This window comes from Protomyctophum bolini (assembly GCF_963924005.1).
Source record: "Protomyctophum bolini genome assembly, chromosome: 9".
NCBI lineage: Eukaryota > Metazoa > Chordata > Actinopteri > Myctophiformes > Myctophidae > Protomyctophum > Protomyctophum bolini.
In genome coordinates, this window is record NC_137870.1 from 32,624,230 (window position 1) to 32,641,707 (window position 17,478).

The 17,478-nt window shown below is 41.0% G+C and overlaps 1 protein-coding gene across 1 annotated transcript in view; it reads left to right on the forward strand.

Annotated features, from left to right (window-relative positions):
- Positions 1–921: 921 nt before the first annotated feature.
- Positions 922–17,478, forward strand: part of rpa1 (replication protein A1) — a 33,526-nt gene continuing 16,969 nt past the window's right edge. The window contains exons 1-12 of the mRNA XM_080771823.1: positions 922–1,093; positions 1,853–1,900; positions 2,585–2,663; positions 2,865–2,973; positions 3,282–3,370; positions 3,455–3,532; positions 5,539–5,665; positions 7,043–7,145; positions 7,512–7,580; positions 7,867–8,065; positions 10,187–10,323; positions 14,578–14,726. Coding sequence (XP_080627949.1) covers positions 1,061–1,093; positions 1,853–1,900; positions 2,585–2,663; positions 2,865–2,973; positions 3,282–3,370; positions 3,455–3,532; positions 5,539–5,665; positions 7,043–7,145; positions 7,512–7,580; positions 7,867–8,065; positions 10,187–10,323; positions 14,578–14,726 — 1,220 coding nt within the window. The 5' untranslated portion in view covers positions 922–1,060. The remainder of the gene's footprint in view (positions 1,094–1,852; positions 1,901–2,584; positions 2,664–2,864; positions 2,974–3,281; positions 3,371–3,454; positions 3,533–5,538; positions 5,666–7,042; positions 7,146–7,511; positions 7,581–7,866; positions 8,066–10,186; positions 10,324–14,577; positions 14,727–17,478) is intronic.

Consider the following 17,478-nt stretch of genomic DNA (forward strand, 5'->3'; position numbering starts at 1 on the left):
AAAAAAAAAATTGGCATCTGCCACTTGAATTAGGTGACTTGATTGATTTACAAAGGGCCTTTCAGCTTAAACCCACTCTTTGTTTTCAAGAGTGTTGCGCACAAATGTCAGTAGCATTACAAAGTTGTATACAAAAAACCCTACCGAATCCCTTCCCTCCAACCCCCAACTATTTCCCATTCCAAATACGTTTATATACCTTATAAACAAATCCATTTGTTTATGAGGTTGTGGGTCTATCAGATACTGTTCATGAAGTCATTTTAAACATACATTATAAACTGTGGCTTATAACTGAAGTGACAAAGAATAAACAGTTCTTGTTGTCTACACACGTGTGAATATTTTTTATTTGTGTGACAAATTCAGATGAATTCAGAGGCGGACTTACCGTTTGGCTAGGGTGGGCTGCAGCCCCCTCCTTTTAATACTCTATGGCTGCAGCCCGGGGCCCCCGACTAGGGGTAGTTCATCAAAACTTTTGAGGGCATTTCATACTAACGAGTCCACCGGAATGTTAAGAAAGTGCCCCATCTTGTGACAAAGTAGAGGTACTACAAATACACGTCCCTGTTTACCTCAGGGTTTACCTACGCGAGACTACTGTTTACCCTACATCCCCAGTTTCAGCAAACAAGTATTTTGGCCCCCATGTAAATTCTTTGATGTTGTACAGCTAAGCTTAGGTTCTGCAAAATCTCGCAAAATACCGTTATAATTATATAACTCGTAGGACGTATGCGGCGACACTCTACGCATACGTCATAAATACATTACACCACTTGCTTCGTACTGGTCTCAGGTCAGATGTTGTACTACTTGTGTGTGTATGCTTGTAGTACAGAACACCGTTATCTGATTTCAGGTCTGTGCCCGGAAACGGAAGCTTGATCAGTACTTTTCTTTCTTTGGCGGGTTTGTACCAGCATTCGCGCCACAGCCACACACACAGAGACAACAAACAACATAGCAGGCACAGTTTAGGAGCTCTTATATTCAAACAGACCGCTGTCTATTATCAAACATTTGTTGTATTCTGTTCTGGAAAAGCTCCGCAGATATGATGACACAGCTTTCAGAAGGAACGATAGAGGTAATGTTCTGTTTTGCAGTGTGTAACAATAGCAACAGGAAGGCGACTGTTTATAGTTGACAAACATGGCCACAGTTTAGAATATAATGGTGCTTTCTTTGTATCAAGGTTTTGTGAGTCAAGTTTAGCGTCATTTCTGTCAAGGTTTTTGCTGATATATTGCTGCGAAATGAGCAGACAGACAAATCTACATTTGTCAAAATCAAAAATGAATAAACAGAACGTTAAAAAAATAAAGGCTGATGAAGCGAGGTTACTAAAGTAGCCTTTTATTCAGTTTTTGACGTTTGTGCAAAACGTGTGGAAATTAGTGAGAGGTCCTTCCCTTGAACATTAATTTGTACACTGCCTGCCAAATTGTGCCAATATTCATCCTACCCACGGTACAGAGAAAATCTAACTTAGGTTAATTTCGTTTCATTTGTAAGGAGCAGAGCACTGCAGATGTTTTACTAACTTGTGTACTGTGGCAATTGAATTATTGAAACAATACTGTCTGACAGTGGCAAACATCAGAGCATTCACGTGGAAGAAAGCGGCCCCAATGGATATTAGTCACATAACATTTCCACTAGTTCCACAATGATTTCACAAGGTGAAAAATGAGTTATCATTTTGTCTCAAGTTACTTAACTGGCTGCTCTCGTTAGCTGTCAGCCTGTCACAAATGACTTGTTAATTCTTCTGTCAAGCACTTTTTGACATTGTTCTTTAGCCTAAATGTGTATTATAATCTGACAATTTTCTCTCTGCATGCAGTCTCTGACAAAGGGCGACACTGTCACCGATTCAATGCTTCAGTTATTGGTGAGTATTGACTCCCCTTAGCATTGCTTCTTTTACTATACGAATAATTCAACCACTATTTGCAGGGTACACCTAGCCCCTTTCGGAACCCTGGTTTGTTTACCTTTTCTGAAGTTTGGATGTCTGTACCCCAGTACTTATTCCACTCTCCACGGGAGACAGATGTACATACCCTCCGTTCACGGCACGCCGTGCTGCTCTCCGCTTGAGTGTTGGTGAGATTTCTCCCACGTTTCTGTTGTCTCCTATAGCCGCTTTATGCATCTTTGAAACATCTCACCAACACTCAAGCGGAGTGCAGCACGGAGTGAACGGAGGGTATGTACATCTGTCTCCCATGGAGAGTAGAATAAGTACTGAGGGACCCTGGGGTACCGACGTCCAAAATTCAGAAACTGTAAACCAGGTTTCTGAAAGGTGCCAGGGTACACCTAACGAACAATATGCAACAATGTAATTTATTCTCCAAAGTGGCACATTTTGAGACATTGAGACCTGACTTGTATTGTTTATAGGATCTGTAATTAAGAATGTAATTGTTTTCAATTAACCTTCTTAATGCTAATGAAGGTTTAGAACTTTGGTCCTTTTGGTCAAGTCATGTATTCAGAACAACTTGGTCATAATCATACATTTCAGTTCAGTGAAGCAATCTGTATGCTGTTTGCGCCATGTTTCTCTCAGAACATTCGTAAGATTGAGAGTGGGAATGGTGCTGCCCGATTTCGTCTAATGATGAGTGATGGATTACACACCATGTCCTGTAAGTATTCACAATAAAACGTAATTCCTTGATTTAGAAAGGAATGTGTTGCCCTGATTCAATCATATTCATACAGTTTCATACAGTCACACCTGTTCTGCTCACTGTTGTGTTGTCGGCAAAGTTGACATTCACCACCCAGATTTCTCCCAGTTATCAATAGTTGAACCTATGCTCTTTTGTATTTCTACCCTCTTGTAGCTTTCATGCTCTCAACCCAGCTCAACCCCATGGCAGAGGATAACAAACTGGTCCAAAACTGTATCTGCTGCCTCAAGAGGAGTGTGACCAATGTGTTGAAGGATGGACGGTATGATGACATGGTTTTTCTTGTTTACTTTTATTTGCCGACAAAGTCCATTATCCTTCACGTGAAATGTGAGTTCACTTTAATCAAAAGAATGTGTCTGCGAATATAACAAATTACTAAATTATTACTAAAAATGGGAGGAACTGCTTATTTGAGATTTTACTTCCATCTTTCATTTTATAGCAGTCGCCAAACAATCTCTTATGTTATGGTCTGTGGAGAAGTTCCAGGATTTGTATTTATGCTCCGAATAGTTTCCATAATGTTATATATTGAATGCATTTTTCCTGCTGTTTATCATTTGTCAGGCGGGTGATTATTATTCTGGAAATGGATATAATAAAGTCTGCTGAAGAAGTTGGTGGAAAGATCGGGGAACCTGTTACTTACATAGAGGGTGATGCTTCAACACACATCAAACACATTTTTGTTGCCAAAGTCGTATATAGAGTGCTTATCTCAATTTCAGTCCTCCTTGCAGGTCAAACTCAAAGTAAAGCTCCACAGCCAGCATCCAACCCTCCACAGCGCACTCTGCAGCCCCAAAATGGAAATGAAGGTAAACGCTGCTTATTTGTTGTATATTTCTGCTAAACAGAAATTTCCAGTCTTTCCAGACTGCACAGGCAAAACAGAGAAGCATCCACTTTATTTTCAAGTAATTTATAGTATTCCTGAAGTACACACCATCAGCCTGAAGCATTTGAAAATTGTGGGAGGCAACAATCTGCCATATCCTCTTGACTATGGCCTTAAAGGCCTTCCACAGAACGGCTCGGGCTGTTACCCGTTCAAGTTTGAAAACGGGATTAAAGTTCTGAGCGTCCACATTGCGGTTATGTTAATTATGCATGTAGTTCAGACGAGAGCGATAGAGCTCCGGACACCAGGAGAAAGCTGTGTGTAGTGTAGGCTATATTATATTATGCAATGTGGCATAATCATTCAGTAGGCATGGGCATAATCAACTAGCTGTTTTTCTTTCTTTTCATTACACATCATTACAATTTTAATGATTTTACATAGGCCTACTAATATTCTCACTGGGGAGGTGCTGGCACTGGGGAGGTACTGGACATTCATATCACACACCATGATTCACTTTATTTTATTTTTTATATCTTTTATTAGGCTTAAGCAATTTTAAATTACTTGGATGTTTCTTAAATTGGCACCAGATGGCAGCATTTGTGTGTAGTTAACAGTTTGGGTGAATATAATGGTCGAATGCCCGAGAAAATGAGCTATTTTCGGTCCTTCTGTCAATTTATTGATCATCACCATGCTGATGAGTCTCTACTCATTAACAACTGACATAATAAATGACTGATAATGCCAATCTGCTATGCGAGTTATTAGCCATATGTGCCTCCTACAGTGTTTTTTGGAATATGTAATATCCTTTATTTTTTTGACTAATATGGAAGAAAAGTGCACAGCATGACTTTCAATTATATAAGGAGGCAGAGCACAGTCCACCAAACACTAGCTCAATGGGTGATGGCTGTTCTTATTAATACAATAATTGCAAACCACGTCTTATTAACGAAACAGATTTATTTTTCAAAACATTGGTAAAATGCAACTGTCCTCCCCCATGCCCGGTCCTTGTGCTGTCCTCTGATGTGTCATAACAGGTATTCATCCCCCTAATCTGCTGTCCGGGAATTGGAAATTGTGGCGACTGCCCTCTTCATCAGCACAGTTATTTCTCTGTGTGCTGCTTGATCTCTGGGTTTAATTATCAAATATGCAGTGGTCACTGGTCAGGAAAGTAGGAGGACTTAACTTTGAACTTTAATCTACCATATGAGTCACACACAAATCAAATCCAAACAAGTCTGCCAGCTCCGGTCTCCAGGGGAAAGGGCAACTTTAGTTTGTTACATATAAATAACACACTGCTGAATCTATGAAATGGCCAATACCTCTGAAATGCCATCATGTAACACACTTAGCTTTTTACAGGATCTTTGTCTCTCTCTCTAGTCCCTCTACTCCTAATGCTAGCTTTCCAGATCTACTGCAATTTGTTATACTACTAAAGTTACAAGGCTTTAAATCTGCAAACTGCCCTTCATGAACAGAGAAATTGATCAAGGCGTTGCAATCCAAAGAAAATATTTTTTTGCAATTTGTCCCTGATGAGTAAGTTGGCTCCGGGTAGAGTTAAGCAATTGAAATTGGGATTGACATTTTGCAGCTTTGCCCTCTATGCCCTTGGTACCCGCATACCTGACAAACTACCTAAAAAAGTGAGCGACACCCACAGCCACTAGACTAAGCGAGAACAACAATCTGGTACCACCCACTTTCAAAACAAACATGGGTAAATTCTCCTTCTACAGCACTGCCACCGAAGTGGAATGCCCTGACTCCCTTCCTCAAAATAGGCCTGAAAATCCACCTTTCAGCAGACCTAAGGGAGAGGAAATGATTGCTCCAGTATTCAATCAATGACATTATATCAATGTATAATGTATCATACTGTAATGTCTATTGTGACCTGAGTTCTAGTCTACTTCACTACTGCTCATTGATGTTTCTCATCATTCCTCCCAAAAGGGAACAGAGGTCCCAGAGACCTTCCCTTTGGGAAGAAGCCTTCATCTGCTCATTCTGCTGTGCCCAGCACTCCGGGGGGTAGCTCCAAAGTCGTACCCATTTCCAGCCTCAACCCGTACCAATCTAAGTGAGTATTTGATGTTGATTTATTATAACTTGGATCACAATTCATTCCCTAATCACAATGTTTGCCATAAAATACAAATGAAACTGCAGAGCCTCATTCAAGTCTCAGAAGAAGAAGAAAATAATAAAAAAAAGGCTGATTCTAAAAATGCCTTCTAAATACTGAAGCTTTCTGAAAAATGTCATATTTATTCAAAAATTTCAAATATGTTATTTTGCTATATACTGTACATGGCAACAAGAACCCCAAAAGAGTTGGTATTTTGCTGTTCTAGTCCACAGGATACATTTTCTTTGATGAAAACGTAATTTTCCATTGACAAAGAACATATGGGATAGACAATCTAGACATAGTTTGCAGCCAGACATTGTGGGGAAAGAGATGGACACATAAAGCTCGGTCATGGAGGGAAGCATGTTAACTGTTATCATTGTAAGTAAGATGAGCAGAGAAGAGATGATGTTCTAAGACTTTGTAGGCGTGGACATTTATCTGTTTTGTAATTCATGACAATTTTAAGAGACTGCTTGATCATCAGATTTCATTGAAGAGATAGCCCCTTGAGATGCAGCATCTCATTTTAGAGGGGGACCCGTAACATACAAACAAGATGCATAAGACGTACAGTACACAGATGAAGACAATATACAAATGCATAAATACACAGACGGCTTGCTCAGCCTCTCCCACCCACCCCACCACATCATTAGCTGTTAAGCAGCAGAGGAATGAAAGTGCAAATGATATTGGTGAATGTACTTTAACTGGTACTTTAAAAGCATAAACAAGGTGAATGTGCTTTAACTGGTACTTTAAAAGCATAAACAAGGTGAATGTGCTTTAACTGGTACTTTAAAAGCATAAACAAGGTCAATGTGCTTTAACTGGTACTTTAAAAGCATAAACAAGGTGAGTCAAGATGTAAATGAAGTCCTAAAGCAACTGAAGGATGAAATCGATTTAAGAGATAGAGGAAGATTATTCCAATCAAATGGGGCTTTATAACAGAAAGACCTCCGTCCAACCTCCCTTGAAGATTTTTGGTATTTTAAAGTAAGGGTATTGTAGATGTCTAAGTGGATATGATGAAGTAGACTGGGCCAAGTACTGCTTCAGAAAAGGAGGACACTTGAAATACATACATTTATAAATATAGAGAAACCAATTAAATGTAATTGCCTTCTTGATTTAGGCTGCAACCAATTATTGAGCGACTTGTACATGAAGCAGCGATGATTATCATATGGACATCTCAATACAAATCACACTATTCTTAGATCAGAAATTATATCTTGACGCAGTGTATCCAAATATAATATCTACTTTTCATTTCAAATTTAATCAACCTGACATGTATCGCCTTCAACCCTGTGTTAGATGGACCATCCGAGCCCGTGTCACTAACAAAAGCACCATCCGCACATGGAGCAACGCTCGTGGTGAGGGCAAGCTCTTCTCCATGGAGATTGTGGATGAGAGTGTGAGTGTCAAAAGGGTTATTGCAACACTTTTTACAACACAAGTTTTAAGTCTTTCAGCGCCACCTTGTGGTCACCAGTTTTGGCTTTCGTTGCCAATTAGGTTATAAAAAAAGAAAGAAAATGTAATTCTATTATGCATGTAATGTGCATGTCATCACCTGTACACCAGATTAGAGGAATTTTCTAAATATGGATAAAAAAAAATATATATATATATATATATAAAAAAGAAAAACTTTTCTTATCGTCCATGGCATGGATCGGTGCATAATTGGATTCAACTCGTCTTAACGTTTCTGGCACTTTTAATTGGTTACACACACACACACACAGGCTGATGGATTAATTGCTGTGTTTTCTTGCAGGGAGAAATAAGAGTGACGGGTTTCAAAGCGGAGTGTGACAAGTTCTACACTCTTCTTGAGACAGGCAAGGTGAGAGATGCCCCTCACTCACCGATGGTGTTTTACAGTCACACTGTCAATTGCTCTGCTGTCTAAGATGGATTTGGCTCTCACTGTTTTTTAAATTTTTGAATTGCAACCAAAGGGACTTTGAGTGAGTCATCCTGCTGCTGTGTACCAACCCAATAAGCAGCTTGTGTTGATCAGCCAGCCTTTGTTTATTCCCCCAACTGCATTAAGTCATATCTTGTTAGCACCATTCAGTCAGGTGAAAGGATCCTCAGATCTGTTTAACACATCCATCCGTACGTCCTAGGTGTACTTCATCTCCAAGGGCTCCCTGAAGATCGCCAACAAACAGTACTGCACTCTGAAGAATGACTATGAAATGACGCTCAGTGGCGAATCGACCATCATTCCCTGTGATGACACTGACAGCAGTGACGTTCCCATGGTGCAGTGTGACTTTGTCTCCATCAGCGACCTCGAGGCCAGAGAGAAGGATGATGTCGTGGGTGAGGAGAAGCAACTCATAAGTTAGAAGCCATGCAAGTAGCATTGATGAGCATTATTAATACCAGACTGATGATGATAACCTATGATAGGGCAGGGAGCGTGGAGAGGGATGTGCATGAATGGTTAAGGCAATTATGAGAGAGTGATAGAAGTAGTATTAATAATACTGACGACAGTAATGGCCTGTGGCATAGATGGGCTTTGGCCCTATGGTTTGACCCGGTTAGCAGAGGAGAAAGTGCTGTCGCAGGTAAAATTAAGAAGTAATAATGAGTCCACATGTAATTATGATAATGGAGACTGCTGCTTTTAGTACTGTTTGAGTAATTTCACTCCAAGTCCAGCAGGTGTCGCTATGGCCTTATGACTTAAAAAGGATGGGTATTTGTGAACTAAACTTAAATATTTCTTGATATTAGAATTAAGTTCTCACAAATCTTTAAAATACTATACACTATGACACTAGACCAAAGCATTTCCATACACAAATAGTGTGACATGACCTACGTACAGTAGCATGTCTGAACTCTCTTTTCCCTTTTGTTTAGTACAGTTCACAATATTTAAATTGTCCTACTCTGTGCAAGATAATGTGTCTTATAGAGCAGTGATTTATAACCTTTTTGTGGCCAGGGCACTTCAAAGGGAAAGTAAAAATCTCAAAGCACATGTATTCATATCTGTGCAAAATAGATATTAATATAATAGCGTGATAAGTTATTTTTATATATTGTACTGAATACTGATCTAGGAAATGAATTAAAATGACGTTTTATGTTGAAATAATTAAATATATGTGTTGTCACAAAGCCATACCTGGACTTGTCTCATGGCACACCGGAACCACTGGACAGTAGTGTTTCTTTGAGGGGCACTAGCCCCGGCCTCCCATGCCCAGCTTTGTTTGTTTGTGTATACCCAATAGCAATGATTTGATTGGCTGAGCACCCCATAGCGATTATTTGATTGGTTGAGCAAAGTACATATTGAGGAAAAAATGCAAGCACTGAAAAGTGAGGACACATATTGTGATTGACTGGAATGAGATGATGTATGATGATACGAACGTCCCTCACTTCACACAGGTGTGATTTATTTTATTGGTGAAATCAATGAATGGCCTAAGGGCCGATTCATACTCCTATTTTACGCTGTTTCGGCGCTGTAGTGCCGAAATGATTTCGGCTCGTCAGAAATTTTCAGTAGCACCGAAGAGCCGACTTTAGGACGGTATCCGCCCCCACGAACCTCAAATGACGTCAAATTGTAGGCTCTACAGAGCCGAACCGACTTTTATTCGGCTCTAAAATAGGAGTATGAATCGGCCCTAACACTAATATTTTCAGTCACTGATCTCACTCATTAGTTCTCACTGCTCATATTAATGGCTCCTCCTCATTTCAGCAAAATTACGGGTTCAACAATAGTGGGGTGGTGCTGGATTTGGTGGTGCTGCATTTGACAACATAAACTTGTTTGTATGGATTTTGTGCACTTATAGAATATAGTGGACGTCACCTCACACCTGAATTGAAATGAAAAATGAGTCACTGATTTCCCCTGAGCCAATTTGACCTGGAAGACGATGGGACCCTAAGTGACCTTTACCCGTCAGACACGCATTCAATATTTATGATATGTATATGTGTGAATGTGTATTTGTCTGGCAATGTAGGCCAGAGTAGGGCAATGGCACACAGCCAGGTTTTCATCCAGACAATGTTTTTTGCAAGTGTAACCATGAATCTGCCTGGCAAAGGAGACACTGCTGGCCTGCTCGCTGTGCCTAAAAAAATAAAAAGGCAACTAAAAAACCTGGTGAAGCAGCTTTCTGCTTATACGGGCCGACGGCGTGGAACACACTTCCACTGTACCTTTGACAGGCGCTGTAGACATTTTTAAAGCGCAGCTCAAGACCTACTTCTACACTCCTTGTTATTCATGTCCTCACTGTATTGCATTACTGCTGTTACTTTGATGTTTTATGTTTCATTGCTCTGTACTTTCAGCTGCATGTCATGAAATGTGCTATACAAATAAAGTTTATTATTATTATGAATAAGCCAAGTTCTCATCGCAGTGCTAGAGTTGTAAAAAATGATTTGTGTCTTCCTCCACAGATATTATTGGAGTGTGCAAGAGTGTGGATGAGCTGACCAAGATCACCACCAAGGCTGGTCGTGAGGTTACCAAGAGGACCGTGAATCTGATAGACACGTCTGGGAAGATGGTATCTGTAACGCTGTGGGGAGAAGAGGTGAGGACAAATACATGAGCGGAAGGAGCACGGAGGGTTCTAAAATACACAATCATTCCCGGGATTCCTTCAAAATAGGAGCTCTGGGGTGCCTGGGAAAACATGGCCGCGGCCTCTGCCTCAGCCAATTGATTGCCATGGCAACCCCACACCTGACAATTGATTCGCCTACTTAACCAGTCCACTTGACAACAGGTATTATTAGGTTCCCAAGTTGCATCATTCTCAAGTAGGCCGGTAGCCGACGTACAGGACTAGTTTAAAAAATGCAACATCTTGCTGCAGCTTTTGGACAACCTTATGCAACTGCAAGCAGGGAAAAGGAAGTCACTACAGGTGATGGGGATATTTGTATTCTTGTGGTTATGAGATCTCTTTGAGGCTTTTTAAGTGGAATATAAACGGAAATGACATTTACTTTAGCTTGAAATTTAGCTTGAATTGAAAATGTACCAAACGGTGTCACTGCCATGATATCGAACTGTTAACATGCTTAACCCATTCTGACCGGGAACCCATTTTGGTGTTTAGCATCATGTCATGCTTTACCTATTGAAAAATAGCAGATCTACAAGCTCATAGCGCGCCACCGAGTGGCGCGCTACGAGCTTGTAGGTCTGCTATTTTTTGAAAAATCGAAGAACGACTGACATTTCTAGAATCTGATCTCAGGTCAGAATGGGTTGATCAGACCAGTGTGTGTCCTAGTGGAAACCTCGTATGAATCTGATCTCAGGTCAGAATGGGTTAATGGAAAGACTCCAGAGCTCGTTCTTTTGCTGCCATCAATACCAAATCTAGTCGCACATTTAACTCTCTTTTTGCTGGTAACATAAATGTAGTTAAGCTGTGTCAACACCTGCGTCCACTTTTGCTATCATTAGCATTTGCACACACGGTTTTTCTGGCGGGGGCGATGCGAGACAAAGTCACAAATTACATCTGAACTTTGGATGGCTGAAGGACAAGGACCAAGGACAGCGCTCCTAGATTCCGACTTATGGAAATCCTGCTTTGAACCGTGGTAAATGGATAGGAGTTGTAATGTCCCATAGCTGGTGGTGACCGAGGCGTTGCATAGCAACCGGATCAATGTTAACAGCTTCCCTGGGGCTCAAACACTATATTCACGGAGTATACCAGTACCTGGCTGATGATGTCCTATAGGGGGTACGAATATATTCGTACCTCGCAGAGAAAGAATAAAAAATCCCTTGCAGCCAAGTTGTACATGTCCTTACAGGTAGCGACAGGCGGGCTGTACATCATCTCCCCTATCTGTTTAATTGAAAAGGTGTTTGGCGTGTCCCGTGTGAGCCAGCGCCCGGAGATTGCTATTGAGCAGTTTGAAGATGGAGGGTATTTAACAGTGCTGTGTGCTGTGTTTAATGGAAGTTGAAGATACTGACTAAATACCCTGTCATGGTGTGATGAAGCAACTGCAGTTCTGCAGTTGATTTTACGTATGGCTCAAAGGGACTGTGATCGGTGAGCCACCATTTCTTTCCTTCTGACAAGAGGCACTGTGTACCCTCTTTGTTTGTTTTGCAGATACCCCATGTCCCCATCTCCTGGGAGTCTTGCTGAAGTACTCCAGATGTATAGTTTATAAAGAAATGGCAGTGCCAAATAGAAAAGTGACAATGAATGCCCAGCATTTAAATAAACAGCACTTTTTTGAAGTTTTTTCCTTCCTGAGGTAGTTGTATTTAGAATGCGGCATGAGGTTGCTAAACTGTAATAGTTTTGACTGAATGCAAACACGATATACAGTTCCTGCCCTCGTATTAATGCCAGGAATGTGGAATGTGAAATTTTGCGCATTTGACTGGCACTGGCCACACGATCCCCGCCCTTGTGGCGGGGGGCTATATATAGTTATAGGCGAAAATATGAAGTGGGCCACCATGATGATATCTGAAACATCTGGGATGGAGGTTCTTCCTTGGCTTAGTGGGAATGTGTGTTCAAAGTTTCCCAGCAATCAATCGCTTTGCCTCTGCATTCATGATGTGTGGCATTATGTGCAAACTTTGGAAGCCAATCATAGCCAAACGGAATTGGAATATGAGAAATGTGACAGATGTCTTGATTTCTGAGATTTGGACAAAATCTGTAGTAGTAGTAAAATAATGTGTTGCGCAAATGTCTGTCTCGTGGTGGTGGCACTATGAGAGGCCGATTTGAAAAACAATTGGGTGGAGATTCTTCCTTGGCCTACTGGGAGTGTGCATGAAAAGTTTCCTGCCAAATGGTCCAGCGGTGCTTGCAGCAGGTCGTGCAAAAGGGCCCCTCTAGTAACCTTTGAAAGTCAATCGGTACAGAATCCGAAAAATCTGACCGATACATCTTGATCACCTGACTACAGAGATGAGATGTACCAATTTAGGTGAGCTGCACTCATGATTTGAGGCATTTTGTTTAGAGATGCTCCGATCAATCGGCCACCAATCAGTGATCTGCAATTTACCCCTATCTGTGATCGGCAATTTACCCTATCTGGAGAAATCGTCTTATACCATTTAAGTGGTATAATAGTCGATCATTTTTCATCTTTGTGACAGGGCTAAACATTCTCCCCTTCCTCCCCACACACAGGAACAGTTTCGACGTGGGTTTTGACATATAATAACAGGCTGAGTTGAAAGCTTGGGGGCAGAGATTTTTACTTGGGCGGTGCCGTTGATTAGCTCTACACAGACTGAATGACACACAGACGGACGGGGGTGAAGACATTCTCAGTCATGCCTTCGGCCTGGCAGAGACAAAAGTATATTATGTCTGTTAGAAAGGCTCCAAATATCAGTATCATATAATTTGCCTATTATTTACCACCTTAAGAACTGTGAGTAATACCTGCCACCTTAGTGTGCAATGCATTATGGGTCTCATTCATTCATGTCAGTAGTAATGCAACAGAGCGGTGAATTCCAGCCAGTTCAAGTTCACCTGCTACAAACTTATTCATTGTACAGCACTGCAGTGCCAGTGTGCATCCTTAACCCATTCTGGGTGGGGACCCATTTTGGTATTGGCATGTTATGCTTTAGCTATTGAAAAATAGCAGATCTACAAGCTCATAGCACGCCACCGAGTGGTGCGCTACGAGCTTGTAGGTCTGCTATTTTTGAAAAATCGAAGAACGACTGACATTTTTAGAATCTGATCTCGGGTCAGAATGGGTTAATCAGACCAGTGTGTGTGTGTGTGTCCAGTGGAAACCTCGTATGAATCTGATCTCAGGTCAGAATGGGTTAACAAGTGTAAGCTCATTGCATTCAGTAATGTCTGCTGTATTCATTTGCCATAGAGTTGGAGTCCCTGCTGTGTCTGTAGGTTTGTTTAGGCTTGGACGCTGGACTGGTTTGACAATTGACAGTGACTGATTGATTACCTCGTTCTTCATGTCAATGTTCTACATTGCGTGCCTTAAGCAAACCATTATATTTCTCTGTTTCTGGAACATGTAAGTGCATTTAGGAAGGACCGATGTGTATTTATATGTTTAAGCACCATATTCATCACGTTAGGTCTGTGAATTGGTTTGCCATGTGCATTTCACGGGCGCCGCCATTGCGCAACATCCCACGGTCGGCCCTTTGATGTCCAATTAAGCCACTTTAGCGCAGATTTAGGCAGAGACTTATAATGGGAGTTATTATGATTGATCTTATTGGGCAGCTTACATAGAAAGGTGTTGTGTGTACTAATAGTATTACAATATTAATGTGATCCAGTTAGTATCTTAGTATCTTGTGATATTGTATGGTAAACTATTTTACTATTTGTACTAGTCATACTTATTGTTTCCTCTCTGTATTTAGTGCAGAAACACACATTGTCATTTGCACTCAGTGCTGTATCTACATTCCCATGCCATTCCTGTATACCTGTCCCCTACAACAACTACAGTAAACTGCCATGTAAACCCCCTGTCACTCTCCTGTCCAGTGTGTTTTGAATGAATCACAAGTAGTCCCTGCTAATACAGTCCTTTCCAAACACAAACCCTATCTAATGTCTTTTATTGTCCACAAGATAAATTCATTTTGCTTGGGTCAGTACATATATCTGCTATTTTTGAGAACCACTGGCAATGTTATAAAATACTAGTTTTTGATGCTATGCTACACATCCTTTCCTGGCTTTAGCTGTGAACTACACCCAACTTTGAACTAGAAGGGCTATTAGTTGTCACTGCAGTTGTTGATATTCTGTTTTAAATCTTTTTTCTCTCCGTTTCTTTATCTGCAGGCAGAGCAATTTGATGGTTCTGGACAGCCAATCTTGGCCATCAAGGGAGCTAAGCTATCTGACTTTGGAGGCAGGTCCATCAGTTCCAGCTTCAGCAGCACTTTAATGATCAACCCAGACATCCCTGAAGCTCATAAACTCAGAGGCTGGTAAGTGAACCTGGAGTCGATGAATAATCAGTGAACCTGGAGTCGATGAATAATCAGGGGTTGGCACTTGCCAGTCGGGCAAGTGCAGGTCATGTTCTACTTGCCCAAAGGCATAATGGAAAGTACATTTTCCAAATAATGACATTTTGCGCTTGTAGAAAAAATATGTTATATCCATTCGATAACTTCTGAGTGAGGACAGTCACTTTGAAAAAACAGAATGAGTGCAACGGCTACTCTGCTAGTTGTAAAAAGGTAGCATTGCTTCATAAATCTAGCCTGATAATATTATGAAGACCGAATGCATATGCCCGTCGGGCAACCTGAAAGCAAACTCTAGTACTTGCCCAAACGCAGGGTTTCCGGCACAATGTTATTGGCATGGCGCCGTGCCATGCTTGAAATAAATCGCGCCATGCTTAGCTGCTTTGGAGGGGGCTAGTGAATCATGGTGTGTGTGTGTGTGTGTGTGTGTGTGTGTGTGTGTGTGTGTGTGTGTGTGTGTGTGTGTGTGTGTGTGTGTGATATGAAATGTCCAGTGCCACCCCAGTGTCTGCCCAGTGTCCCCCGAGTGCCTCCCCAGTGTCCCCCCATACTTTATTTCAAACAATATAGGGAAAATATTAATAATACAAAACAATGTTTTCTTCTTGTAGTGTAAAACTAAATGTAAAACTTTTGTAAGCTTAGTTGAAACAACCAATTTCAACCAATTATCTAGTAATGACAGACATCCCATCAATCTTAAACTTGTATTAAAATGTATAATGTTTGTTCACCACCGCTCCGGTGGTGAGCTGACCACTGGAGCTGAAATAACGTTGAGCGGTGGCGAGTAAAAACAGAGAGGACTGGGGCGGCTGGCGGTGGTTTGCTCTTCACCGCGGCTTGTGACGTCATGTTGTAGTTCGGTGGTCACCTCACCACCGAAAATCCAGACTGTGAATGAGCCTTAAGTATTCAACATTCATAAATAGAATACATTTTCACCAGTAATCCTAGTCTCTAAACTGCCTCCCCCTGGTCAGCCAGGGTGAGGCAGTTTGATGGAGGGGAAGGGAACTGGTTGGAATAACGTGTTCCTTCCACACGCTACAGTATGTCCAACCAGGAAACTCCCAGGCCAGGTGAAAAGAAGCAGCTTTGATGCTCATGCACTGAAGGAAGCATGAGGTCAGTCCGTTTCTCTCCCTAGGTTGGCGAAGGGAGTGTAGAGTAGATAATATTGACACTGGGTGAAAATTGGTTAAAGAATATAGAACAATAATTCAATGTCACCAACAAAATGGTATGAAGAAGTTAGATACTCTGAAAGAGCAGTTTTGTTGAATCTGACTACTTAAGAAATTGAAAGGATTTCAGAATTTGAATAGTAAACTTCCCATTCACAAGCTAGGAGGGCACATGCTCTTGTTCTCATTAAGGAGATTAGGCCACCTCTGTGTTAGCAAAGATGTAGGGGGTACTTCACTGAAGCATTACATGTTAATGCAAATCACCCTTTATCTGTGCAAAATACAATTTTAAGCCTTAACAGTAAACCTGCCAGGCAGACTTCTATCGTGTTGGTGAGTTGGGCACGTAGACATACATTTTTTTCATGTTAATATCTTGTATTCAAGCTCACTTTGGAATTCACTACTGTGAGCCATTTTGTAATTTATCATAAAATTACTTAAAAAGTATGCTACTAGGCAGGCATAAAGGATATTGTAGCACTTTTGCGTGCACAATCAATTGGATATTTTCACAAGGGCTGAACAATTAATCGAATCCCATTAACTGTGCAATTTCCAAATTGAACATTCATTATGTTGGATCATAAGAGAGGGCGGGGTGGATAATGGACTTTGATATTTATGTTTTTTATATTCATTTGGTCAATGAATCAAGTACAATATTCAATTCAGACTTAAAGTGCAATAACACTTTGGTAAAGGTTTGGCTTGTAAAGTTATCCTGTCACTAGAAATTGATGAGGACACCCCATATTAAATATTATTATTCACATGCAAGATGAAGAAAACTGAATGAACTTCTCCATTTGTGTAAATAAATAGTCACAAGACGGCCATCTATCCAGCCATTTATAAACTTTTTTATAAATCAATATTAACGATGCATGTTATTCTACATTCTGGAAACAGTCAGCCAATGGAGACTGTCGGGGAACGTTTTGCACTCCAGTGGCTTGTCGGGGGGCGTGGGCGTGCCAACCATTCCCTGTGCGCTCCCAAATCAAGCGTCATTGCTCCTGCTTAACCTTCACTTCAGCTCACTTGGCACATTGATTGATTTGTCCATCTTCTAGATGCACATACTCCCCCCACTACGGTGCTGCAGAAATCAAACAAACTTGGGCTGGGGCCTCTTCTTTGACACGAAGGCAAATGTCTGTGTTTTCAGATTGGACATGAGATTTTTTTGTTTACCTCCCAGTACCAATGGCCCCATCTGTCATCTGTGCTCTTTCACTTTTGAAACAAAAGTTGGCTATGTTGATTTTGAGCACTTAAGTTTTTTTATTTTAATTATCTACATAATGAGCTGCAGTGAAATGTGACTCAGTGCAGCTGGTGAGAGACAGGCCAGTCAGCTAAATGTTTCATATCAGCCACTTGATTAGGTGTTCAAGCTGTGGAAATGTCATGATCACAGTTGGCTTGAGCACATGGCTACTATTTGAAAGTACACCATTGTTCCTTGTTGCTGTCTTAAGAATTATGTTTTTCTTTGTAAAGTGCTGAACAAT